The 27,626-nt window shown below is 44.4% G+C and overlaps 1 protein-coding gene across 1 annotated transcript; it reads left to right on the top strand.

Annotated features, from left to right (window-relative positions):
• LOC149346991 (uncharacterized) lies at positions 1–27,626 on the top strand. The gene is made up of 4 exons (XM_089586801.1): positions 1–924; positions 16,970–17,007; positions 19,062–19,262; positions 21,147–27,626. The coding sequence occupies exons 1-4, from the start codon at positions 556–558 to the stop codon at positions 21,232–21,234; spliced, it is 696 nt and encodes a 231-aa protein (XP_089442927.1). The 5' UTR covers positions 1–555; the 3' UTR covers positions 21,235–27,626.

Genomic DNA, 27,626 nt, shown 5'->3' with positions numbered 1-27,626 from the left:
AATGCCACTGTTCACATTGCTGCCTTGGCCACTTTCCTCATAACAAACGAAAAGCACGAGAGAAACTTGTCCGGCGAGAGAAGAGCATCTTCCCTTGCTCACCGATCCGATCGAGGTCCAACCCAGCAACGCGCGCCATTCCCGTTTCGAAACTGGCGACGCGACGAGTGTGGCGTGTTCGCATTCGGCTTGTTTGCTTGCTTGACCTCGCTCACTACCTCCGCGGCATCCGGTGCGCTTGTGACTGCCGCTTCACTCTCTCGCAATTCAGTTTAGCCGTCGCAACAGCAACCAGCAAAGAGAAAAGCGAAAAAAGGGAATCGCCTTCCTTCGACGCCCGCCCGCTTTGGAACAGGTGTTGTACTGGCAAGCTAGCACCGCGCGGCTGCATGTTGTTGCCGCGGCGGCGGCGGCGGTGGTTTCAACGGCGTCGTCACTACGACCTGTGCGCGAAGGCGCGCCCGCATGGCAACGTAGCCGCACATCAAGCGACCCGCAACCCACTTCGGGCAGCGTGATTGTGCGGGCCCCGAACGACTTCGAAGAGGCGACAACATGGACGAAGAAGAAGCTGTGGGGACCGCGACGGTTTCGTCGGCCGACAACAGTCCGGCGCGACGCAGGAGCGGCGGCGGCATCGATGGTCGCCGTTCGCGGGGCAACAGATTCGCCCGCGGCCTGGCTTCTTGCAGCTGCGCCTCGTACTGCTACTTCTCGCTCGCCCTGGTGCTGTTCTCGCTGGGCACGGTGCTCACGATACTGGTGCTTGACGACAGCGAACAGGTGTTTCCAAACTTGACTCACATGTGGCTCATTGGACCCATCTTCATCAGCTCGGGGCTCATGTTCGCGGTGAAGACGATCATGTATCTTCGCAGGGAAACTATGCTCGCCTACCTGGCGAGGCAGCATTCCCTACTGCGGGTGAGTCCTGGCCGTTTTTAATTAGCGTGTTTATCAATGTTCGATAGCGTCCGGTCGATCGCTGTGTAAACACGAACGCCGACGCGGTGTCGGAATTAAGCAGGTCGCGCTCTACTTCGCGTGGCGAACGTGCCTCCAGCGCCTATGGGAATTTTTTGCAGTCATTGACTCTGCTCTACGAGCACGTATGCACTGATCCTGCGCTTTCCGGATTCTAGTAGAGCTTGTCGTGCGCCTTGTGAAGCGCTGACAGTGCTTCGGTTATTGGCCGGGGTTTTCACGAAGAGGATACGTTGACAGTTGCGAAGACGACGCGTCAGTGGGCGTATAGGCTGCGTCGCTTTCCATGCTTTCCAACATTTTCTAGTTCAACTATGCGTCGTGTCTATTGCAAAAAAGAAAAAAGAAACGTTTGACCGGTGTACAATTCTAAGTGCTTCGCGCATGCAAGGGGTTGTGTGTTCGGTTGTGAAAGCGAACGGATCTCCGGCAAAATTATGCAACAAATATGACTCGGGAAGTTTCAGCAACCGTGAACTCGGAGTGTCGCACTAGTTCACCGGAAAGTTTTTTTTTTACCCGCCTCGATTCATGAGCCTTCGCAGAACTGAGCACATAAAAACTGCGTTCACGTAATTGAAAAGGAATTTCATTTCATGCCTGAAGGTCGCGCATGTTTGATCGAAAAGCGTGTAATTGTTTTGGTATAGCTAACCACACGGGCTCGGCTGTCGCTGACTCAGCCCGAGTGACTGTTTGTGCCCTTGGGTGGGCAATGCCCGATACAAGCTGGCAATGCCCGATATAAGATTCCTGTAATCACTGAACCCAGCCGTAGCCTCGTGAACTCAGCCCTCTCCGTTTCCGACTCGTTTATGGCAGGCTGGCTGCTCTGCACGCCAATTTTCTTGTGTGTGAATAACGCAGACTTGTTTTTAAATGCACGCATTTTGGTCGTTCTTAACTCATTATGTTAACTCATTATGTTAACCTTGAGTGAGCTACTTGTCAGAGGTGGTGGTTAGCGTAGCCAGTCTATGTTGTTTGTGTCAGATTTTTGTTACCACGACAATCCCTTCATTCCTGCAGTTGTGACAAGTTATTTTGATTCACAAGGATCACCCAGAGCTGCAGCTGAAGTTGCTAGGGGGAACAGCATTGCCGACACTTGTTTTCTTATTTCTTTCATGCGCTGGAGGCATTCTTGGCATACGTCAGGTCGTACGTCGTATGCAAATACAGGAAGTGGTGCTGTAAGTGCGAGCATGTGCCCGTACAGTTGTCTCCAGCGTGAACGTTGTGAATGCCAATGAGGTTTCAGATGGAGCTGTGCACGTGTAGAGGCTTTGTTTATGTTACGGCAGGTGGCCAGTGAGGTGACCCTTGTTGGAATGTCGCTGTGCAAAAGTAAGAATCGGAGTTGAAATTGTTGGCTTTTTGCCTGACTGGGAAAGCAGCCTCGTTGATCGTGGGCTTGAATTCCACAAGTCAGCATTGATTTGGCTGCCCGAATGCTGCTTTCTTTATTTAGAGGTGGTTTTGTGTTGGCCTGCTTCGTATTATTTGAAGCCATTCCAGGAATGTTGTTCAGGGATGGCAGTGTAATCCGTGAACAACATTACCAGTGTAATCCCAATCCCAGTTTTGACAGTGTAATCCCCCTGGCACAGCCGTTTTTTTGTAAAGCAGGGGATGTTAGGATTATATTTCAGTTTTAATATGTTAATGAAGAACTTATCATTGGCAGCTTTTCCGTCCTTTCAGTGAGTATTGTGGAGAGGAGGAAATGGCTTCCTAGGTTCAGAAAAATAAAAGTAAAAAGGAACTTGGCGCTGTGAAGCTGTCTTGTGAAGCTTTAGAGGGCAGTTCTGAGGTTTTTTTGAACATTTTGGGTTGATAATCACAACACATTCTTGAGTCCCCTCTCTCTGGTACAAAGAAAAAAAAACGTTTTTCAAAATATGGAGTAGAAGTATTTTGAAACTGCAGAAATAAGAAAGCCAAACTATGACATCATGACGTACCAACCTATGACATCACAGATACTGTCCCAAAACTTATCGTGTGCGCTTTGATTGGCTAAACTGGTGACTATAAGCAACAGCTTGGTCAAATCAAATCTTTATTTTTTACGTATGCGCAGGTACATGAAAGGACTGCGGGAAAAAAGCTTCCCTTTGGCAGCTTGACTGGCCAGCTAACACAGTCATTTTAACAGCAGCAGGCATATAACATGAATGAAGATTATGTGAGATATCATACAGTGCAGGAATGACATACAAACTAGTGCGATGACAAAGGAGAAAGAAAAAAAATTACAGTAGGTCAGCAGAAGAGACATTTGCAGCTACATGTATCGCACATCGAATAATACAAACACTGAATTTCGCAATAAGAGAGAGCATATATATTTTTGTTTTTCATTAGGTAGTTATTTAACACTGAAGGTAGTATATAGTACGACTGTTGTTTGCCAGAACTGAGGCGAATTGTAAGCATCACTCACTCTTCTGGAGATCGTGTTGGATAATGTGTTGTTTTATGCTGAAGTAGTGCGTGAGTTTGAAGATTAGATAGGTTTTTCTGTACCTCAGATTCAAATTTCGCTGTGAGACGGCATTTATATGGGTGAAATATCATTATTATGTGAGACTGATAGAAAAAATTCCTGGTAGTTGATCCATATGGTTTATTGTAGATGTGCCGGACATACTTCCTCTGCAGGAAGTGAATGTATTGTAAGTTTGAGAAATGTGCTGTTCCGCAAACTAAATGACCATAATTAAGGTTCGAGCAGAAAAGTGTGTTATATTACATAATTTTGATATGTGTCAACAGGAGATATTAGCCTACCTATAATACCAGTTATTTGTGCCAGTTTTTTTGTTATATAGAGGATATGCTGTTCCCAAGTCATATTAAACGAGAGTATCACACCAAGGCATTTATAATTGTCAACTATTTCTATCTTACGTGAATTCATTATAATGTCGTCGTATACTGTCAGTAATTTGTTTTTCTGCCTGGATATCATTGCCTTAGTTTTACTTTCATTTATATGCATGGCATTTGATCATGACCATCTTTCCAGCATCTTGATAGTGCTATTACACATTGAAACGAGATGAGAGATATCAGCTCCTGCAAAAAGTATTGTTGTGTCATCTTTGTATATCACTAAATTTCCTTTAGGGTTTATATTTACAATGTCATTAATGTATAATGTAAAAAACAAGGGCCCTAATATACTTCCCTGAGGCACACCGCAATGCAAAGCGTTCATGTCAGATTTTTTTATCATTTATCTGCGCTATTTTTTCCCTGTGTGATAAGTAAGACTTTATTCCCGCTAGTACCAAGTGAATGGAACCATCTAGGCGCATCTATAACTAACGCTGATTCATTTTCAAATTTTTGTTCTGAACTAGAAGGCGCGTTTTAAAACTATGAGTTGTGGTTACAAAGCTTTTCTTAATTTTTTTCTATTTCAAGGAGTATACGATGTGTTGTGCCCATGCTTATATTATGTTCATGTTTCTGAACTAGCATGCCTTTTTTCTTTGGATTGCTTCTGGAAATCTGTCAAACTTCTTTTCAGTTTTTCTGTGCTATGAATTGTCTAGATTATAGTTGTCCTTTGCACAGCCGCTTTTAGAAATGTTATCCTTAACCTTGTATTATACATGTAATGTCCACCTGTTAAGGTCTCAACCAGAGACTGGCAGTATTTCAAATAAATAAATAAATAAATGAACATAGGTGCTTTCCCATGAATGCCTTAAAGTTCCAGCTTTCTTAACAATATATATTATGGTTGACCAAGTCGAATGCCTTGGAAAAGTCCACAAACAAGCCAAGCGCAATTAATTTATTTTCGAACTGCAGTAGGATATATTCCTTTTGATGGAGCAAAGCTAACTCTGTCGATTTGTTTTTTTTATAAAACTGAACTGATATTCTGGCAGCAAATTATGTTTGATAATAAACTTGGATATTCTAGAATGAAGAATTTTTTTAAAAGATCTTCGAAAGACAGGCAGTATGGAAATAGGTATATAGTTTCCTAGTTTACTTCTTTCTCCTTTTTTGTATACCACAGTTACTCTAGCTATTTGCATCTCCATTGGGAAAACATCCATCTCTAAACAGGTGTTGAATATTTCTGAAAGTACAGGCATGATAACGTCAGAGACATATCTTACCGGCCGTATCTGGAAACCATTAATGTCACGACTGCCACTATTTCTCAAACTGCTGATGGTGGCTAATACCTCCTGCTGATTTGTTGATTCCAGAAGTATTGATTTATCATTTTTAGTTGGAATATAGTATAAAGCATCTCATGAGGAACTATTCATTGCCATATTGGTGAAGAAGCTCCTGTAATTAACATGCAAGTTTCTCGGCATCTCAGGTGAATTTCTTCTGTATAATAGCGAGTTTAGGCGAGTCCGTAGTAAATCAGACAGACTGGTCTTTACATCTAGAAGAGCATGGTGATACTCAGTTCTCGCAGGTCGCAGTTTTTTAGTGAGTTTGTTGCGATATTTCTTGAAGCTGAGAAGACCTTCCAGTGTACGAGTATTAAGAAACTTTCTGTATAGTTTGTCTCTTGCTTTGATTTCCGAGTTGAGTTGTGGTGTTAACCATGACTTCCGTGCCTTACGACTTGATTTACGTTTTTTCACTGGAAAATGCACCAACTACAATTGTTTAAAGATATTGATGAAGATGTTATAAACTTCATTGGCATCTCTTAATTTCCCAACACGATTCTTCCAGTCCACTTCTGTTATCGCTTTCCTAAATGCATTGAGATTTGTGTTGGTAATATTTTAGTAAACTGCTAATTGATGTTGTTTTTTTTCAAATTGGGGTGTCTCAGTACACATAAATACCGGGAGATGGTCACTTAAGCTGAAGCGATAGCTGTGGCCATGGCTGTCAAACACCGAGACAGACTCAGTAAATCGGCCCACGTTATCGCAGACTGACAGCAATCCTGCCGTGATTATATGGCCCACAGACCGCCGAAAAGAGCAGTAAAATTCTTTACTGCTACCCCTTTACGAGAACATCACCGAACTACTTGGACACTGGGTCATGCCGGGTTAAGGGGCAACGAGGCGGCTCATAACATTGATCGAGCACTAATGAACCGAGCAGATCCTTCCCATCCTTACTTCACACCCCATCCGTCCACACGTAACGAACCACTAGAAACACTACGTCCTAACCACAGGAGATACCCTTCTCCGCACAAAAAGCTAAGCACAGCAGGTGCTGTAGCCTGGTGTCAAATACAGACGAACGCACTTTGAAAACTACATAAATACAGTAAAATGCATCCTACTCAACACCCCAACACCTGCTCCTGGTGTAAGGCAAGTCCCACACTTTTCCATATTTTGTGCGGGTGTGCGGGCAAGCCTGAACTTTTAAAGGGTTATGGTTCATGGGTGTTTAGCGTCCGAAAGCGACTCAGGCGACGAGGGACGCCGTAGTGAAGGTCTCCGGAAATTTCGACCACCTGGGGATCTTTAACGTGCACTGACATCGCACAATCACACGGGCCTCTAGAATGTCGCAACCATCGAAATTCGACCATCGTGGCCAGGATCGAACCCACGTCTTTTGGGTGAGCACCCGAGTGCCACAACCATTGAGCCACCGCGGCGGATACCTGAACTTTTAAAGACAACGCATACGTCTTTTGAGCAGTGGGATGCTCAACTAACTAGCGTAATCTTGAAAGATAAGCTAAAGCTCATTTATTAGGTTCATGATGTAGCTCGGGCCACTGGAGTTCTGGATTGAGGCTCTCACCATCTAATCGTCAAGCAACTCGCAAGACCAGTTTTTCAATAAAGTTTATTCTCTCTCTCTACCATTTCAAAATCCCCTTAAAGTAGTGTACACACCTAATTTTTATAGCATGTTTTCTTCTCTGCAATGATGCGGAAGACACTACTATGCATGAATCACCATGTGGTATTCGTCTACGGCCGCTGAATAATATACAATCAAATTTTTCTGTCATTCTTTTTCGGTTTCTACAGCCGAATGATGGCTCTGATGTCAAACAGAGATTATATCTCACATTAGACAGAAAAATTTTAATTCGCTACAGCCCTAAAGCCAGCCTTCTTCAAGAGCTGGAATGATAATGAATGTAGAAGCACTGATTATATACTACAGTTTTTCTGGCCTCGCGTGACCTATAACCTCTCTTTTACATCATAGCCATCGTTCGACTGCTGAAACCGCAACCAAAACAGCGCGAGGAAGATATTGAATTAAAAATTATTTAGCGATTGTTGTTTTTTTTTTGTCTCGCCAAATGTTATCTGCTAGTGTTATTTAGACTGCTTTGCTTTTAATCTTGTACTACGCTTACGCTATTCTCTATAAGTCCGCCGTTTTTTAATTTGCTTTTACATATTTTGTGTACTTGGACCCGAACTAGCCATTGGGTATGGGTCCAATAAATGTTTTTATTTCTTGTAAAAGAAATTTGAAATAAATTGAATACCATTCCAACTAGGATCACCTGGCTGGCCACCTGCCGTAACATAAACAAAGCCTCTACACGTGCACAGCTCCATCTGAAACCTCATTGGCATTCACAACGTTTGCGCTGGAGACAACTGTACGGGCACATGCTCGCACTTACAGCACCACTTCCTGTATTTGCATACGGTGTACCACCTGGCGTGTGCCAAGAATGCCTCCAGCGCATGAAAGAAATAGGAAAACAAGTGTCGGCAATGCTGTTAGCAACTTCAGCTGCTGCTCGGGGTGGTCCTCGTGAACCAAAATAACTTGTCATGACTGCAGGAATGAAGGGATTGTCATGGCAACAACAATCTGACGCAAACAACATAAACTGGCTACCATAAGCGCCAGTTCTGAGAAGTAGCTCACTCAAGTTTATGCTCAGGCCTCTGAAAAGCCTGACTTAACATAATGAGTTAAGAATGACCAATATGTACACCCTTCCTATACTACAACTATGCCCTGAGCGTGCATTTAAAAACAAGTTTGCATTATTCACACACAAGAAAATTGCCGTGCAGAGGCAGCCAGCCTGCCGTAAACGAGTCGGAAACGGAGAGGGCTGAGTTCACGAGGCTATGGCTGGGTTCAGTGCAGATTACAGGAAGCTTATATCGGGCATTGCCCACCGAAAGGCATAAACAGCTTTACTTGGTCTGAGTCAGTGACAGCTGAGTCGATTGGCAGTGCGTGCGGTTAGCTATACCAAAACAATTAATGCTTTTCGATCAAATGCGTGCGACCTTGTGTAAAATGAAATTCCTTTTCAATTACATGAGCGCAATCCAAGTAGTTTGGTGATGTTCTTGTAAAGGGGTTGCAGTAAAGAGTTTTACCGCTTTTTTCGGGGGTCTTTGGGCCATATAGTCATGGCAGGATTGCTGTGAGTGTGATAACGTGGGCCGATTTACTGAGTCTGTCTTGGTGTTTGACAGCCATGGCCACACTATGCCTTCAGCTCTGGCAGGGTTTTCTCCTCTTATGGAGGCTGTTACTAGTGGATTGTATACATAGTCTACCGCAGCTATTACGAATGTGCACCCATCCGGATATGCCACAACATCCACGTGTACGTGGCATTAATGTCATTCTGGAGTTTTTGTCACAAATGCTCCACTTGAGCTTTGCGCCTTCCCACGTGCAATTCATGCTACGTATGTATAGGTATTGGTGCAACCATCGGATCCCTTATGTGGTGCAGTAGTGTTTGGCTTCCAAAACTTTCCAATCCCCCGTGGTGCTAGGGCTTTGCCTGCTGCCGTGGATTGGAGCCTTGTGTTCTGAGAGGCGAGGATTGTATCTGAGCGTTCTTGATAGGTGTTTTGAATGCCGAGGGCTTCTAGCCACTCGTTTGCAGGGGTGGTTTCCTCAACTTTGTATTTTTACCAACATGACTAGCCTTACAGAAGTTTTCATTGTGTTTTTATGGTGCAATTTCAGTTAATATTATGCCATTAAATTCAGAACAAACTAAGCCGTAGGGTTTTTGTTTTTTATGACTGAGTCAAACATATAAAATTTTGTGAACAATAATGTCACCTTATTATTTTATAATTATGGTGCTTCGACATAAATGAACATTTTTTTATGATGATGTGCCTGAATAATGATATAAATAGCGTAGCTCCAAATGACAGGTCTCCGGCTTTATCTTCATTTCAATGGAAACCAAAAAATATTAAGGAAAAGTGTCTTAATGACCTGTAAAAAAATTGCCTAATTAGGCTTCAGTTAATTTTACATAATATAGGTGCTAATTGAGATATACCTAAAGTAATTATATTTCTGAAAACAGGCAGAAGAAATACATGTATACACACCTAATTTCATTATGATAACTTTAATAATAAAAGCTTTAATTTTAAGACCATTGTCACCCCTAAAGGATGACATCAGGCAGCAGCGGCAGCTTACTGATCTTTTGGGTGGCGACGTTGTTAGGGGAGGTGCTTTGAGGCGGATAAGTAGGTCTCGACGAAGACGAGTTTTTCTCAGCCTTTGTGCTTCCACTTTCGACAGTGACGATTAGTTTGTCCCGGTCCATTTCGGTTGGCCGCGTTTATTTGGCTGCGAGGTGTTGCATTACTGGGTGTGGCGTGACTGTTTGGATTCACCAAGCTAATGAAAACAGGCTGCTCTTGCATGATGAGTTTTGTGATACTGGCCCCCATCGTGAATTGGGCACCTAGGTGGTGCTCGGTGAAGCAGGGTGCGTACTAATTAATTTTTGAACGATGAGAACAGGCTGTTTCTTATAATGACGAACATCATTCACATACGCTTTCCAAGAAGGGGTTAGTTTTCAGTTTGTGGCGCATGCTTTCTGTGATTGCTGGAATGGTTGTTGTCAACCAAAAAGAAAAATTAGCGTGTAATAATTCTTTCGAAGAAGTTGCTTGGGAGCAGCGTCAGCACAGTGTTGTAACTACAAGACAGGCTTTGTGCAGCATATTGGTGCCATTTGCCTTGTCGTTGCTTCAGGACGCCTTACTTGAAAAACCTGACTTTTTTACAGAGTTGTTGCGGCCTTAGTGAGGCCCCGTGCTCCAGTATTTGTAGTGAGGTCAAATGCTTGTACGAATGCTCTGTTCTTGCGTGAATGGAAACTGTACCTTTGGCCATCTTTATCCTGTTACGGATGTTACTGCACAACCTTGGCACTGTCCTTTGCTTAAGGTTATGGAACGTATTATCTGTTTTTCAGTGAGGCAGATGAACTAGCTGTGCTCGCAAGCCAGCATCTCTTACAAGGACAGAGCATGTGGTGTTCGTGCTCGTACCTTCAGAGCGGTGCACCTGTGTGTGCTTTTCTCTCTCTGTAACTGCAGCGCTTTGCGGTTTATTTTCGGCGGCGTTTTGTGTTCAGCTCTGGTCTGCAGCCCTTGAATCAGTAAAAAGCACAAAGATGATTGTCGTCACTGCCACCTGGCGGCACAGTTATGTGTCCCGATAGCTTTGGAAACGATGTTACCGGCTCATCGCAGTGGCTGACCCTGGCCGAGTCGCACACGTTTGCAATGCGCTGATGTCGTGTGCGCTGCTAAGCCTGCTGGGAGAGGAATGCTCTCTCTGTATTGGTTCAGTTCATTCGTTGTGTTGATTTAATGCCCCAGTGATGAAAATATCGAGGAAAAATGTTCTCATATTTTAACTTCGTGAATCTGTTGATTATGGGCTGATTAGATGCCAGTTTCTTTTCGTAAGAGCTGGCGGGGATGGCCTTGACCTCCTCTGGTACTTTAAAAGAGTATAAAAACTTTTTGCATGTTTCGAAGCGAAAAGCTTCACCAGGCTAATCAACACCGCGCTTCGCGTAAGCCGGAGGCCAGATTTGCCACTTTGCGCATGCGCGATACCGAGTGACATCACGCATGTCGCAGGTGGCCACCACCGCCGCTGACTCCGTCGCCTGACCTTTTGCTGCCGGCGCGCGCTACTGTGCATGTGCACCACCGCTTCTCCTCCTCGCCACCTTTTGTCCTTTCGCTGCAGTTGTGCACAGTGCACATGTGAAAGCAGGGGTATATAAGGCGCGCTTGCCCATAGAACAGGCGCAGACACTCGCCATGGAAGGAGAAGAAGAAGCAACAGTCGGACGGCGCAGAAACACCGATCCAGAAGGGGTAGCTCTGGAGTTGGCTGAAAAGCAGCGAGAGCTTTTCACTTCGAGATATCCAGGCTTAACCTTAGCTAAGCCACAGCCAATTTTTTCTTTCTAAATTGGCATAAAACATCAGTATACATGAATCACCACTTGCTATTTGCCTATGGCCGCTAAATAATTTATAAATTAATTTTTCTCTCAGCTGTTCCAGTTTCAACAACCAAGCAATGGCTATAACATCAGAGTTCAGTACAGGTCACTTGAGGCATGAAGAAAACTGCAGTATAATCGTTGCTTCTTCGCTTGTGATTCCAGCTCGTGAGGCTGGCTGGCTTTAGCGTTATACCGACTGTTGCAACACTGAATGCGCACCATAAAATGCTTCTCTGTTTAACCGCTCAGTTATTCACGCTGAAATCTGGTGCAGAGATGGCATGCGACAGTCTTTTTGTTTCAGTCTGATGTTTTGATGGTGTACTTGTCTAATTCGGAGAGAATTGATGAGAAATCCCTGTCGTCTGCAGTATCTTCAAATAATAATAATTTTTATTTTCATCACCGTACGCTGATGTAAGGGGTGGGAATAATAACGATTAACACTTGACAAAGTTCCCACCCCCTTTTTAGGAAGTGAGCAGTGGCATGCGACGGCACTTCTGTCACAACAGCGAACAACTAAGTGAAGAAGGGGGAAAGAAAAAAGAGAGGAAAGGCAAAGTTCATGTAAACGTGAACACTCGTGCGCCACTAATCCCCCCACTCCCCCCCCCCTCATCGCAGCTTCAGTGGTAAAAAAGCTGTTCTTGTGATGTGCACCGGATAGCACCATTGGTATCGTAGTCCTTGGAGTTTGTCGAGTCCAGTTGGGTGCCACACGACCTTGCAGCAAGTATAACATCACCAAAGACATGCTTGTACAGTGCTGGAACAAATTGCAACACTCATCGGCGAGTGTGTTTGGGTGCACATGCGGGCACCTTTTTTTCTCTCCTTTTTATATTTTATATTTAGGCTAGGGCACAGACTTTTTTGTACCTGCCCACGACACAGGGAACAGCTGCATGTCATCATCATTGTCATGTGAAAGCTGCTTGTTATGGGCTCCTGATGTTGTGGATAGCGTGGATCTATAATTAATTCTGATTGAATCAGAGAACTACGGCCCCTGCCAAAAGTATGCAGCCAAAGGGGTTGGCATCTAAGCTGTTTAGCGTGGCTCCCTAGCATATCAAGCAGTCCGGACCTTGGAAGGGTTGAGAATGCAAAGCCATTTCTCTCTAGAGAGATTACGGTCACTGAGGATGCATAACGAGGCATGCTGTGGGCCTCACAAGCAAACCCCTCGGGCTGTACACTTGTGACGGGGGGCGTGCATCTTCCAAAAGTTTCATAAAACCAGCAAGACTGTAGTATGCCATCTCTGTGGCAAATTTCAGTGTGAATGAGTGAACAGTTTAACCGAGAGATGAATTTTACGTTGCACGTTTAGCACTGTAACAGTCGGCAATGAATTAAAGCTACAAAGCAGTAATTATATCACACTTTTTTCATGCCTAAGTAAATAAGTAAAGCGCGGTACAATGTGCCATCTTTTATTTACTTTTCCGCATCTTCTCAACTGTGCAGTGTGTGCAGTATATATTAGATTGCACAAATGCAGACTGTGTCTTCGATTTTTGAGCAGTTGTGTGAAAACTAGCTGATAGTTTCTCCATCGGCTTCTGTGCCCCGTGCTTAGTGAATGTCTGAAAGGAGAGCGCATACTTGAAGCATTGAAGGAAGGCTGCCATGTGCGGTTACCAGAGCGAGGGCGAAGATATCCCGGTGCATGGGTGCACAGCCTAGCTGCTTGTTTGTGCCTTTTCGTGATCCTTGATGCCATTCCATTCAGTGTTCTACGCACCATTGCTTCTGTCAGGACAAGCGTAGACTTGGCCAAGCAGTGGTTAGGTATTGGGGGTGTCGCGTAATTAATGTGTGTCTGTTCGGAAGAGCTAGGACGACAAAAGGGAAAAAGAGAGTAATTGAGGAAGTAAGAATGGAATGCGGGTCAGCTCGACGCTCGTGCTGGCAGAGGGTGATTGATGGCGGGTGGAATGTGTGGTTGCGGTGATGTCCATTTGCAGCTGCGTCTCACTTCTACTGTCTTTCTGCAACATAGATTTTTTGTTGCATGTTGTGCAAGGTATTGTCTCGATATTGGGGGCAAAAGTGAGAAGTTCGTCAGTCAAGTGAATGTAGCCTATTTCTTCACCTTGCTTTGAGTGATTTTCATGTCATAGATGACACCTTTGTCATGCTCGAAGGTTTGATTCAGCAGCGATGATGTTTAGGCTGGTTGGCTGTGCATTACGGGATCCTAAAAGTGCTGAGAAGACAGAGACAGAATGACAGGTATATCGTTTTTCTGTGTCTTTGTTTTTCGAGCGCTTTTTATGATCTTGTAATGGAAGGTTTGAACGTCGTTCAGTACGAATGACAATGTCCTTAATTGGCGGCTTATTTAATGTCATTATGTCCAAATCATGTTTGATCGAATTAATTTTGTCAGACTCGTCCACATTTGATTTCAGACCGAATGCTTACTCTCTGCATCGCCTGAGCAGCAAAAGCAAACATCGTGAAATGTAATCTGTAAAATGTAAGGAAAAGAGTTGCATTTTGCATGTTGTTGTATTCAAGTTACTTTCAGCAATAAGTTGTCCATAATGCAGGTTGTCGGATAGAGCTGTGACTTTCCAATATCAGCAGTACATGCGAGTTGTCCACTCTCCGATTCTCTCATGCCAGCTGTTTGGATGCATTTGGCGTACTCATGTGATGGCTGTGTCTGTTTATCAAGGCCTGCCCTGTAATGAGTGCCAGACCCAAATAAGCTATGGATAGCCGTCTTGCTTCGCCATGTTATTTTCTTGCGTTTATCAGATCTGCGCTTGCTTCGAGTCGCTCATGTCTGATGATGGATAGGCACTGCTGAAGTGGCGTTGCCGGTTTGAGCAGTTGCTTTTGAGTGAATGTGGAAACAAAAAAATAAAAAAAAAACTCCTTGAAGCATATTATCAACACAACGTTAAAATTCCAGACACCTTGTACGGGCATTGTTTCACTGATATTTTAATTCTTTGGTTGCCATTGCTGTCATGCATGAGTGACATTGTTTACAGTGGTGCACTGAAACAAGACAAATCACTTTCAATGGGCCAAATCTCACTTTTTCCAATAGGCACTGATTGTGCCGTTATGACCGAGGTAGGAATTCTTGCTGCCGCTTCCAAGGACTGTTTGACTGGGGTGGCAATTGGAGCCAGGCTTTTTAGCTTTATGTAGTTTTTAGGAATTATTGGAACACAGAATTGTGTGTAATAATAAAGTACGAACATCAAGCTTTCACGTTTATATACGTTTTTCCAGACGATGATGTGTACGGTCTTAGAAACGATTGGACAGGAAAATCACTGCCCTGGTGTACACTAAATGATTTATTACTCTGCTGTTGTTTGCCAAGAGTTCCTATTTTTATCGGCTCTGGCATCAGAAGGAAGCACGGAATACAGCCACATCTGTCACTTATTGGCACAGTCACACAAGAGTGCATTCATTTTGCCTCGCTCACTCATCTGTGTGGCGAGTGGTTTGAGTGAGTGGGTATTAGTGTGTGTGAGTGAGTGAATATCATTGTGAGAGAGTGAGTGTGAGTGTCATGGAGTAGGTGTGAGTATGAGAAGACGTGAGTGTGGGTGGATATATGAGTGCGAGTGGACGTGGGGGCGTGAGTGAGTGCGAGGGAGCTGGCGGATGAGAAAAACATTCGTGAGTGAGAGCGAGCCACCTCTCGTGCCATCGAGCTTCATCATTGGGTCAGAATCACAGAGCTGTCACATGTTGTGTGCACTCACAGCAGATGGCACATGCTTTGACTAAAAAGTAGCATTGCCGAGGTGAGAACAACGGCGAGGACCTGTGCTTGCTATCGAAAAATTGCGTATTATCATGGAAGCTGCATTTAGCGTGAGCTAATTGACAGCTTTTAATTTGTTATGTTTTTGTGCGTGCAGGCACTTTGTGACATGTTGGCTGTTGTGTTCTCACGGGCTGTGAAAAGCCGCGCGCTATTCTGGTGTGGAAATGGACTTGTGAACTCTAGCCCTGAGTAACTTGCCCTGGGGGCCCACAATGATGTGCAGTTTTACTGAATGGATATTTAATTTATTTTCACCTGGAGGGTCTTTAGGCAGTACATAAAGGAGGAAAAGGACTCCATTTCCGTCTGCAGCCACCTTTTTCCTGCAAGCTTTGCAAACTCCTTCATCTCTTCTGTCCGCCTGACCCTGTGACCCCCTGACACGCTGGCTTTCTTTTGGAATCCACTTCGTTACCTTAAGGGACCATTGGTTATCTTGTCTTCACACTACATGCCCTGCCCAAGCCCATTTCTTTCTCTTGATTTCGACTAGGATATCATTAACTCGTGTTCTATGTAATTCTAAGCTGACGCTTGTTTCTAAGCAGCTCCGTTCACACGCGTGCTGGTCCGTGCACGCGTGTGACCGAGCTAGTGCAGCAGAGAGAGATATTTGAGAGAAAAGAGAGAACGCCTAAATTAAAGTCAGTGCAGTAACCTGAATTGATCATATTAGGGTGGCATATGCCTCAGAATATGCTTTAGCAATATGGGATCCTCATCAGTCTAACCTCTCTTTAACCTTGGAAAAAATGCAAAATTGTGCTATCCGCTTTATTTATTCTGATTATTCATACTACACTAGTGTGTCTGCTTTAAAATCTAGAGCCAACTTACCCAGCCTTGAAACGCGACGAAAAATTTCTCGATTGTGCCTCTTTCACATGTTTTATCATTCATCTTTAGGAGAATCAGTCATATCACCTGCTTATCGCCTCCACCCCCCACCGCAAGAACCTCCACTCATTCTCGATCTTTTTTCGTCATGTCATCCTGGGACTGGAATGATCTAGCACAGGACGCCGTGCATCACATCAACGCCATCCATTTTAAGAACGCTATCAAGGCCATTGTTGTTTAACTGCCATGCCCATCCCTCATGTAATGCCCCATACCAGGGGCCTTTGAGGTATCAAATAAAAAAAAAGGGCTGCAGTGGCATTGGTTTAGAAACAAGTAGACAAAAGAATGAACCGCCACCTGATGTTTTTTGCGCAGACATCATTCCAATGACCAAGGCTTTAGTAGGTAAAAGCGAGCACTGTTTGGGCTGAATAAATTTTCCAGCTGCAACGCTGTTGCGGCCTTGTCTCTGTTTTCGCAGGCTGAATGGCACATGCCAGCAGATGGTGTGGCTGCGGGCTTTGCACTCGCGATTTATTGCTTTTAGAGATAAACTCCAGTGAAATATGAGGTGCGTCTAGATAAGCTTTGTTAAAGTATGGGGGGAAGTTTACCGCATGTATTGCATTCCAGCCTTTTTGTTGTTGGTTTTGTTTTGTCTCGGCTGCTAGCACAAGTGCTTGTATCCTGTTTTGTGCTCAAGCAGGTCTATTCATTTTGTTGAAGGCATTTGAGACTGTGTTGTTATCAAGGGCTTATAATTTTGGCAACGCCGATTTCTAGGTTACTCAGTGCTTCGAGTGTCATGCTTTGACACGGCGTGAGTACGAGTGTCATTTTGTGGCTATATTTTGTTCTGGAAAGAAGCCTATTTATGTCCAAGTTGCTTATGTTTGTGGTCTACTTGTGTTTTTATTGCATCTTATGTGACGTAGAATTGAGGTGGTTTTTGAAATGATATGCAGCCTTCGGCAAATTAGATGTTTGTTCATTGGAGCACCAGTGTTCTTCAGCTCATAAATATTTGAGCGATTGCTGCCTTGAGAACTGACACGTGCTTCTCGTCTGTTGTCTGTTTTCAGGAGCTCCATCTGGTGGCAGTGGAACCAAGTCTTCTGAGGTATGTAGTCTGTCGGCTGTTTCCTTGTGGAGCAGGTCTTCTGTCCACTGGTGGGGGTGCGTAATGGCTCCAGTTCGTGTTTTGTTTATTAAAGAGTCCTAGGTACTTCTTCATAATTTTTATGAATGGCACTCTTTTAATCAGTAGGCTTTGGAAGCAGAAAAATATGCACTAGGACAGAGCCGAGCGTCACTGGAATTTCGGATTCCTTTTATTGCTGTGCTTTAATCGGTCAGTTGATTTATGTGCATAGTATCTGAAAAAGTTGTGCCTCGTTAATATAGACACTTTGATTTCTGCACAAAACTCTCCGTAAAGTGAGTCGTCGTAATAAGGAATTGTGAGGACAGAAAGAATTGTCAGGAAAAAGTTTATGGTCCAGCAAGATCTGCTGACATACATTGTTGTGGGCACTGCAGTGGCAAAATCTTTGAAGCTTCAGGCACATTATCCTAGTCGCTGTTATCTTTAAATGGTGTGATGCTATTTTGAGTGCCTAGTATCGTATAAGATGCGTTGTGTCGTCCAGTGGCGTGACGGTGTATCTCCTACTGAGACTGTTCACATTCCATGATCCAGTAGTACATATACGTACTTACTCTGCAGACAGCTGCTGAATGTGGCATTGAATGTAGCAAAGTTGCAATGGGAGGTTTCATCACATCTATTAATGCATTCCGGCAGATAGCAGGGCACGTGCGAGGGTGCCTTGAAACTGTAGAGCCTTAAATTGCAAGGAAAAAAGCTGTCTGTTAATTTGGGTTCACCAAGTCAAGACAGGTCATTGGTGTCAACATTTATTGAGGTACCACATCCGCTCCAGCAGTGCCATAGGTAAAAAGTGACACCGAGACACTCCCGAACAGCCGCGCAGAAATGGTGTACATGCCCATGGTTCCCAGGCTTGTCCCCCGTTGGCACCGCTATGCTGATGCACTGAACAACATAACAGCTAATTTAAAGAGGAACATCACACCATCACTCAAACGTTTGCAGTTTCCCATTGCATTCCACTCGTGTCCTGCACTCAGAATGCAGGGAAGAAAAGATCTGGCTGGGGCAATTGAGAGTTTGTTCTCATTGCTGTCCGTGTTAATGCGACAAAAATACATGGGCCCCATAGGCTCTGTGCATTTTCACCCTTTCCATTGTCCTAGAAGTTTCCACATTAACGAGACGTAAATACACTGAAGAAGTTTGGTACATAGAAAAACTGTCCAAGGGGGTCGTATTTATGGGGCGTGACTATATTCAGTAATGAATAAACCATAAAATGACTGATAAATCAAGCTCAAATGGCTAGATTAGATTGCATATAAAGCAGAGAAAAGCAGTCATTTCATATGGGAAACTTTCCCATCTGCTTAGCCTTCCAGCTTATTGCGGTGCATCTTCCAGGATTCTTGTGGTTTTCATAATTCATGGTCGTTCCCACAGTTGATCTTGGTAGCTTTTCTGGTGCTGAAGGGCATGGCTGTGTATTCAAAGAACAGGCTTATTTGTCTTGATTTGATGACGGCAGTGCAGTGCGTGTATGAAAGGTTTCAAAGGAAATTTCAACAAGAGCTTTAAGGGTATCATAAGAGCAATAAAAACTATGTTCCACACTCAGTGTTGGGTTTCTTATAATCAGTAGAATAGAGACTACAACAGAAAATTGAATAGCATGTTTTATCCTGTTGAAATCAAATCAAGCCTTTGTTTATGTCGTGAAGATGTTTGAGGCACTGACAGAAAGCTGACTGTGGACCTTGTGTGCCTGCATACCTCGTGTGTCTGCGGCTGCATACAAGGTTTTATAGATTGTTATGCGAACATGCATTGGTAACGGCATAAACAAAGTATTTGCACTTGAAGAAAGCACATGCGACACTGCAGACAAAAAAAAGGTCTAATAATATAATGTGAAGCGCAGAGGGCATCAAAAAGCTTATGAGTGTAACTAAATATAGTCACTGAATATTTGGCGACTGCTATTAGCATTACGTTTGGTATGAGCCATTCACAATGCCTTTGCTCCATTGCTTCTCGCTGTTTTATAACATGTGCTGCAGGGGACTGCAGCAGAGAGCGGCATCTCTTCCGCCCCCGTACGAAGCGGTGGCAACGTCCTGCGATTCGCCCATGTGTCGTGGAGGGGCGACCACTGCTGCGGCGTTCCCGCTGCTGATGGCGGCTACCGCAGAAGAAGACCCACCTACCTATGAGGAGGCCCTGCTGCTCATTCGGGGCGGCCCCAACCCCACCACTGCAAAGTGAGCACTCTTGGCACAGCTTGCTTCTACAGCGTTAGCTGTGTTAGCCGAGCTTCCCTGGTAAGCAAACAGCCACAGAAACCAAGGGACACAGGGGATTTTTTGAATTATTTATTTATTTTGTGGTGTTTATCAATTTAGATTATTACTGAATATGTTAGTGCTTAAAGCTTATGCACACACGCACACACACACACACACACACACACACACACACACACACACACACACACACACACACTCAAAGGTGCCATCACAGGGCCACAGCCACTCTACCCAGGTCTCGACCTTTGCCGAAGGCCAACTTGGGCAACTGAATTTGAACCAGAAGGTCTAGCCTTCTCCATGCTGTGATACAGAGTATGATATGCCCTGTCATTTGTGTTTGTTCAAGGGCACTGCATTGGCAGTCGTGTGGCGTCATCATTCTGTTAATTATGTCATAAATGAGCTAGCACTGATCGCTCGTCATCTCCGGAGGGTATGGCTGCAATTTTTTGCTTGTCCTTTTCTTCTGTGTGCTGTGGATGACAGCATCAAACTGGTGGGAGCATTGCTGACAAACCTTCGCTCTTTCGGATTGACAGCTAAATGCATCACTTCTCAGCGCTGGAAAACCAATCCATTCTGCTTTGTAAAGCAAGCACTGACATCACGTCTTTGACATCGCTGGTCTTCTTCCCCATGACTGTGCATACTTCTTAAAAGTACTTGGGTACTGCAAATTACTAGGCGCCAACACACACCAACAGATGTTATTGAAAGCAGTGAGCGTGACTTGACCTGCAAGGCGCGGATTAGGAATTGGACCTGGAGCCTGGCACTTCAGATGTAGCTTGAGTTCAGGCTTGGAAATCCAAAAGTATTCAAGGAAATATTCATAAATGTGATGTATTGTGTTTTTTGCATCCACTGCATATTCTACTAAAAAGTGACCTAAAAAGAATGTGCTACACCAAGAGGAAAGTTTGTAGCGTCGAAAAGATCATTCACACGACTGTGTTGCCCCAATGCTATACTACTGGAAAGCATGTGTAGCTTCATTGCAAATGTGTCTAAAGGCTTGTCGATTGCACCATTGCAATCGTAAAATACCTCTGAATCATGTCATAGCAGAAAATGTTATGGAAATGTTTACTGTACAAAGCCCAGGAAAAAAAAAAAACAGCGAAAGCCATTAGGAGTGTGAAAAATGTCACGTCACTCTTCACAGACCTCACTGCTTCAGGATTTTTTTACAGCGAGGAGAAATGTCGATTGCTCTAGGTTTGTGATTACCTTAACAGCCGAACAAAAGAAAAATTTCTCACATGCAATCTTTTAAGCGCGAGTTATTGCATAGTCTCCAGCAACCCAGGTCGTTTTGTGCCCTCACAGAGGTACTGAAGTAGCGATTGGGTTAAGGGTGCCGCCATATTGCCTGACTGTATTAGCTTTGCATACGCGCGCTGTTTCTCCAGTTTAGTGGTTGGGCTGATTGAGATGTACGTCAAAGTGCTGTCTGGGTTCTGGGCATGCTCACCGGACAACTGCCATTTCTTTAAAGCAAAGGGCTGTGTATAATCTAAGGTCTCCCATTGTTTTGATGCATTTAAGCAGTACAGGCACTTTTAAACACTACTATTTCTTACGGGATATGTGGGTTGGGGAGCAAATTTATTTTTACACTGCCCTGTGTTTCACTCGCCTAATATTTTTACCAGTTTATGGAGCATTCATGTCCCCTTGTACTTGCGGGCACTTCAGCCAATTGGCTTGCGTGGCTGTGCTGGACTGAATTCTGTTCAGCGTGTCCACATCTGTGTGTTGTGATTCAAGAGAGTGAGGCAGCATCTCATTTTGTGAATGCTGAACTCCAGCCAACATTCCTTGTTTTCTCTGCAGAACCACTACACCGGAGACAACGCAGTCGTCGCCATCTCTGGCAGTGACCATGACGACCGCAGCACAGGAGGACTTGCCGGACCGATAGCTCGAGCTGTCTGTCACATTGCAGCGCTGTCCATATAGTACCAAGGCCTGTCTGTCTTGCAGGAGGGCGTTCTCCTGGCAATGAGTACTGGCAGAGCCTCGGTCTTTTTTTTTTTTTTATGGTTGTGGTTGTAACGCTTTTTCTGCCTCACTGTGATGACCAGGCGACCTCTGCGGAATGACGAGACGTGCGTGAATAGGCTTCACGCCTGGCGCTGTCCTTGCTCAGATGTCTTTTGTGGGCCCGACTGTATTCTGCCAGTGTGACAGCGGGGAAATTTTGAGTGAGAGAAGAACAACTGTTCATCTGTTGCTCATCTCTGTTGTCCCACTCAAGCGGGTTGCCGTTGACTCGGCGTTGGAACTCGCAGCTTCAAGCAGCAATTTCAAAGTCTGTACGTGACTTTTGAGGCAAGAGGGAAGAAAAGGAAGGGAAACGAAGGCTGACAAGGCGTCGCCATTTTGCCGAGCACAGCGGCGTCTCTCTGAAGCCTGTTGAACTGAGGCCGGAAAACATTGGAGAAGCCAGAGTGCGACATTGTAGCGCGAATGACACTCACAGCATTGCATTGTGCGGAACATCACTGAAAGTGATCAACCTGCACGAGGTACTCGGGGAAACTGCAAAGTGTTTTCTAAGCATTGCCTGTGGATTCGGCAGATTTGCCGTAGTGTTGCCGACAGAGAAGCATTCTGGTTTTTATTCCGCGCTGTACTATGTACCACGGCTGTCCCTGGCATTAGAAAAAAAATGCTTGCGAGTTGAGATGGGACATGTTGTGTGCAGTTCAGTCGACATTTTTGCCGAAACTTTTGGGGGGCAAAAATGACCGGAACAAGACGCTTGGAAAAGACTGCACAGGTTTAAACACACTGCGGCGCAGTCTCATGGTGCCTGAAGCTATGTTGTGTTGTGTTTGTGATGCTGCCTTCGATGGCTGGTAGCTCTTGTCAAGGAACTTTGTTTTACTTTTTATAATGCGCTGTGATGGGCAGTGCGTGGTGTCTTGCTGGAATGTGCTTCTCCACTTCTGCTCATATCTGTTCTCATTTAATGCCTCAGAAAGTTTTGTCTGGGCACTGCTGCAGGCAAAGGGTGCCAAGCCTGTTAGATGTTCAGAAGCAACATCTATAAGATGTATGGTGTCTCATGAAGCACCATAGCTATGGTCTTCTCTCCTGGTTTCGAAAGTCGCACCACTGGCCAGTTGAGAGCACCTGTGGTGAAGCTTGAAGTGAACTTCCTAAAAGCTCATTTTGCCACTCTGTAGTTGATTTACAGTCTGCCCTGCCCACCCCACTAACAGTAAGTAACTGGGGGTGTAATTTCTGCCAGCTTAGCATCCCTCTACATTCCTGAAAGCTTGTTTTGTTGAACGTAAGCATTTTCTTGCATTTTTTTTCTTCAATGCCGCCCAACATTTTTTGTCCCCTGCCGAGCTGTGGCAATGGGAATTTTACGGGTTGACACTTTTTGCTAGGCAGCATTTAAGTGTGCGACTGCTCTGTTAACTGTGTTCACGGTTAACTCATAGTACTGGCTGACTCTGTACACTGACGCAGTCGCTCTTTCCCTTCTCATGATTGGGCGTCACGTACACAAGCTATTCAATGGCCTCCTGTCGCAATGGTTTTACTTCAGTCATTTTGGGGGTGGGGGGGACTTCGTCACACACCGGTGTTAAGCCTAAATGAATGGCTTTTCTTGTCCACGATGCTTTTGGCTGTAATAGTGCGGCGCATCGCGGACACCCTTTGTGAGTCGTGTGCTTCTGCGCTCTCCCATTTGGTGTGCACAGTCGTGTCTCGCGACCGCATCGCCCTCTCAGGCACTGGCTGCTAGCACACACTGTGGCGTGCCTTCTTGTATGACACAACTTTCGTAGTACAAATTTATGCGAAGAATCACACAGTGCACACAAGACGACTTGCTTGTGAAAGCAGTGGGGCGGTTGCTTCACGGTGAATTTGCCGTTTTTTTTTTCTTTGTGAGTGTTCCCTTTTTGTTCTTTTTCACCAAGCGGGCATGTAGTCGGAAACTGCCGGCTGTGTGGACCCTGCTTGAATGGCCGCTATTTTTTTTTTTAACGCGTGCAAGCGGCTTTCTGAAAAGCAGTGAGGTTATCTGCGGGGAAGATTTCTCTGACGTACGTGCAGCTTTTACCTTGTACGAGATAGAAGCTAGTATGTCTTCAACCCTTTGTGCCGGCTTGGAGCGTTTCAAAGGTGGATGAAAGGGGAACGAAGCTATGCAGAATGTGAGAATATTGAGTGACGAAGTGAAGTTGAGTCCTCCGTGAGCTCAGAGTTTCTTCACTTGAGTTGCAAGTCAAGCAGTGCGCTGCACGAGTGTTTTGTATTTTGATTTTTGTTTTTAATACCCGCCACTTCGGCACGACTGAAGATGTTTTGAGGAAATTTCAGTGGCTCTGGCGACAGTGTTCTGTTTTCTCTGTGATGCTGCGACTCTCTCTTCAGTGCACACTTATTTTGGACGCCTTGTTCTTCTTGTTTACATAAACAAAGAGATGTAAACAAATGATGTTGCCGTGCTTTTCATCAGCACACATGCATCTTGCGCAGCTCATCCTTTTAGTGGACAAAAAATTCTACAGCTTGAGTATGCAGTACAGTTCATAAATATTTGTACACTGGATTAGCTTCATGTGTTTCCTTAAAATGCGCAGACATCTTTTAAGTTCAAAGCAGCTTTAAAGATAGAGCGTGCATCATGCATTTTAACGAGACCTAGATCCCTGAAATTTCATCTTTCAGTTCATCTATCATGGAATAGCACACTAGACAATGATATTCATCACTGCAAGAGGTGTGAAACTGTTCTCCTCTGGGAGTCAAGGGTAGTGCCTTAGATGACTTGTGCATTAGAGCATTAACTGCTTCCTCAGGACATTTGATTTTGACTTCTTCCTCCAAATACGATGTTCAATTGTATGAGCTATCGTGCTGAGCAGTGAAGTGCTGATGCAAAAGTTTTCATTAAGACAATAATGGAAAGAAGATGTTGTTTGTGCATGTGTCTATGTAACATAGTACATGAAACGTGGTTACAGAGTGGCACACATGTATGATAAGTAAGCGGAGACGTAAAATGATTGTCTTGCTGGCTGTTGACGCACAATCAGTGTTGAAGCTTTTTCTTAACATGTTTGATAGAACATTGATGCCATTTCTTTATTTTCTCTTTAGTTGCCGGAAATATTTAGAGCTTGTCATCGTTTCATCTTTTTTTTTGGCCCTGCGTGAACCACCCCCAAGTGAACGGCACTAAGTCAGTGGAGGTAGTTGTCGTTTGACCTCTTGGCTCCTTTTTTTTTTTTTCTTTAAGTTTCGCATATCTGGGATGATGTGAATTCTTGTTCAGACTTCTTTCGAACCCCTGGCTGTGCGTAAACGCACAAACTGCAAGGCGTTCAGAACATGCATTGCCCCCTCGACCAAGCGTGCCTTACCTTCGCATTCCAGTGCCCCCTTCCTTTTTTTATTATTAATATTCCGAACTGCATTTGTGAAGGCCTTTGTGGGCTGCTGTAACCTCCGTAGGATCAACTGCCGTCTCCATGGCCAGAAAATGCCAGCATTCCGTGTCAAAGACTGGCAACTGCTGCTGCTGTTCTTACTGAACGCTCAGTGAATCTCGTTTTAGTAGCATTTGCGAAGTCAGTGTGCTAATTTGCTTTTTTTTGTTTTCCTCGTACTGACCCCCCCCCCCTTTTCCTCTATGCATGGGACAAGCTTCACTCTCTTAAGCATTGAAAAAGTATTAAAAAAAATAAAGAAGCATTTAAAAGGTGTCCCTGCTGTGATGGACCTGTTGTGATGCTCGCACTGCTATTTTGCGTTGTGAGAATGCCGTTGCTTGCCGTTTCTCATCTCTAGGAAGAGGAGGCTTGTGTTGTACATTTTTTCTTCTGTATTTTTGTTTTTGTATTGTGCTCGTGTAACTGCTCACACGGGCATCTGTTGTTGCGATCCGTGATGACCTTACTGAGATGGCTGGTTAACGGGGGAATAATCGAACAAAATGTTCCCCTTGAATGTAGCCGTGAGGCTGTAAAAAATGAAAAGGGTGTTTTGCTTTTTTGTAATTGCTATGAGCGCAAAATTGTAAATGATTGTATGTATCTGCGCGTTAATGGGGGCGGACCCACGCCACTTTGGGGGTATGTTTTAGAACTGAAGGACCAATGTCGCTTATGCTTCAAGCTATGAATTAAAATTTGCCTGCGGTGCTGCCATCTGGTATACATTTTGGCAAGCTCAGCTAGTGGAGTGCCCACAGTGATATGGGACCTGACTGTAAGGTGACTTTGTGTTCTATTGTGGAGGCCCGAGAAAGCCACTCAGTGTTGATTTCTGGCCACACGGCATCACTTGCATAATTGTTAATGGCAAATGTTTCCTCACTAGAAACCTACCCTGGCTCGGGAAGAATCGCTTAAAATTTTTTTTGGACTAAGACGGCTAAATTGTAACCTTGACGCAATGCCTTGTGTGCTCTGGTTGGGTTTTGCACCGACTTGCTCAACTGGCACCGAAGCACTGGAGGCTTACTGGTGTGCACGTTTGCACGTTGCGGTGAAAAAGAAATACCTGCGGGTTATTTTATTTGAGTGGACCAGCTTCTGGAAAGACTCAGTGATGTCTCTTGGCGCTCATTTCCAGCGCTCGCGTCATGTGGGCAAGGTTAAACGGCAGTCAGCCTTTAGCGCCTGGTTTTCCAAAGCAGTGCTAGGTGATGAGGCACTGATGTAATTGAACAGTATGGCTTTTGCTACCGTAATTTCTAGGCTATAGTCCACACCCAGTGTGTATTTGCAGGACTCTGTTCTTGTGGAAAAAAAAAATTTTTTTTTACTCAATTGTTCGTACCTGGTATATAGTCTGCAGGGGCCACCTTTTAGAAAACCTCAGTTGCACTAATTTCCAGACAAGCACAGCATGGTGAATGCTCCTTTTCATCAGAGGCGTCTGAACCGTTTTTCTACTGCACTGACATCGCTGTCTATAACGTATAAACTGTGACTTATAATTTATAAGTCATGTGTCTAAGACCAGCCTTATTTTCATCTTGGGGACAAGTCACGTGATAAATATTCTTCAAAACTGGGACATGAGTAAGCACGTCAACCAGCCATGCTGGATGTGACGTGTCAAAATGGGCACATTACGACACGACTTCTGTCTCTCTGAGAACAAGAGTACTCTGTAGTTGTCACCTGCGGATACTCCGCAAGGTATAATAGTTTTACCTTTTAAAATGTATAGTGCGCATACTGTATTCTGGAGAATGTGGTATGTTACTGGCAGCAAGACCTATTTTGGGTATGTTATATGTGAAGTTAATCACCTATGCATTGTAAATGTACTATTCAAAACTGAAAAAGAAAGATATGCTGTTTTATGCACTTTTGATGCACTGGAAAGTACATCCACTGTGGACAGCAGTTCAGTTTCTCACGCATCTTGGATCCCAAAATGGGTGTTTTACTATACCCGGAGACAACTTTTTTTGGTGGTGGTGCAGAGGCTAGGCAGAAAAGGGAAGGAGATGCACCTTTGTTGCCAAGCCATGGGGTTGTCAGCCCTAGCGAGCTCTTACTGTCTCTCTAGCTTCTCCCCTTTCATCCCTCTGCACCCTTAGCCCGAACAATGAACCCCCCCCCCATGGTAAAGGAACAAAGGCCTGTCTCTCTCCCATTCCTGCCTAGTCTTTGCTGCATTGCCAAAAAAGGTAGTCCCTGAGTATAGTGGCCTAATCAAAGTAATTGATACTGTAGCTGGTGAACAGAGCAGCTTACCAATGCAAAGCGGTGGTGCCTAATGCCATGACATTGGTGTGGCCTTCACAGTGCAAGCAGACCTGACAGTGACTTTCATAAGAACTTCTAGAGCTAGCTAGTGATATGTTTTTGCCTACTCTATAGCTTCACATCGCACCTTGTTGGCATAGCAGCAACAGTGACTTTCATTGATTGCTTTGATCTGTTTGAGGCATGTGCTCAAAATTGCATGATTCCCGAGGTGAATCGGTTTTGAGGATCAGCTTGGGTTCGCAAATGGTATTATTTACAAATGAAGGAACTAATGTTCAAGTACATAAATTTTAAAAATTCAGTAAGAAAAGTGATTTTGTACTGGGTCATAGCTGCTTACTGCCGTTAACTTTGCCTGCAGGGCACAGGCATGAGTGACTTTTTTTTTAGTTTTGTTTGTATCATAGTGCCTTCTAGCGTGAAAGCGGCAGCGACTGCACACTTCATCGAGTGCTGTCACTGTGCATGTGTTTGGCATTGCATAAGCAAACCTACCTTCTCTGGCTCCTGACACGACCTTTGTACAGTGCATAGCACAATTAAACACAGTGTGCTTTCA

The sequence above is a fragment of the Amblyomma mixtum genome, chromosome 4 (assembly GCF_055824585.1).
Source record: "Amblyomma mixtum isolate Tamu chromosome 4, ASM5582458v1, whole genome shotgun sequence".
NCBI classification, from domain to species: Eukaryota; Metazoa; Arthropoda; class Arachnida; order Ixodida; family Ixodidae; genus Amblyomma; species Amblyomma mixtum.
Note: the sequence above shows the minus strand (reverse complement) of the source record. Positions and strands in the feature narration are given on the sequence as shown.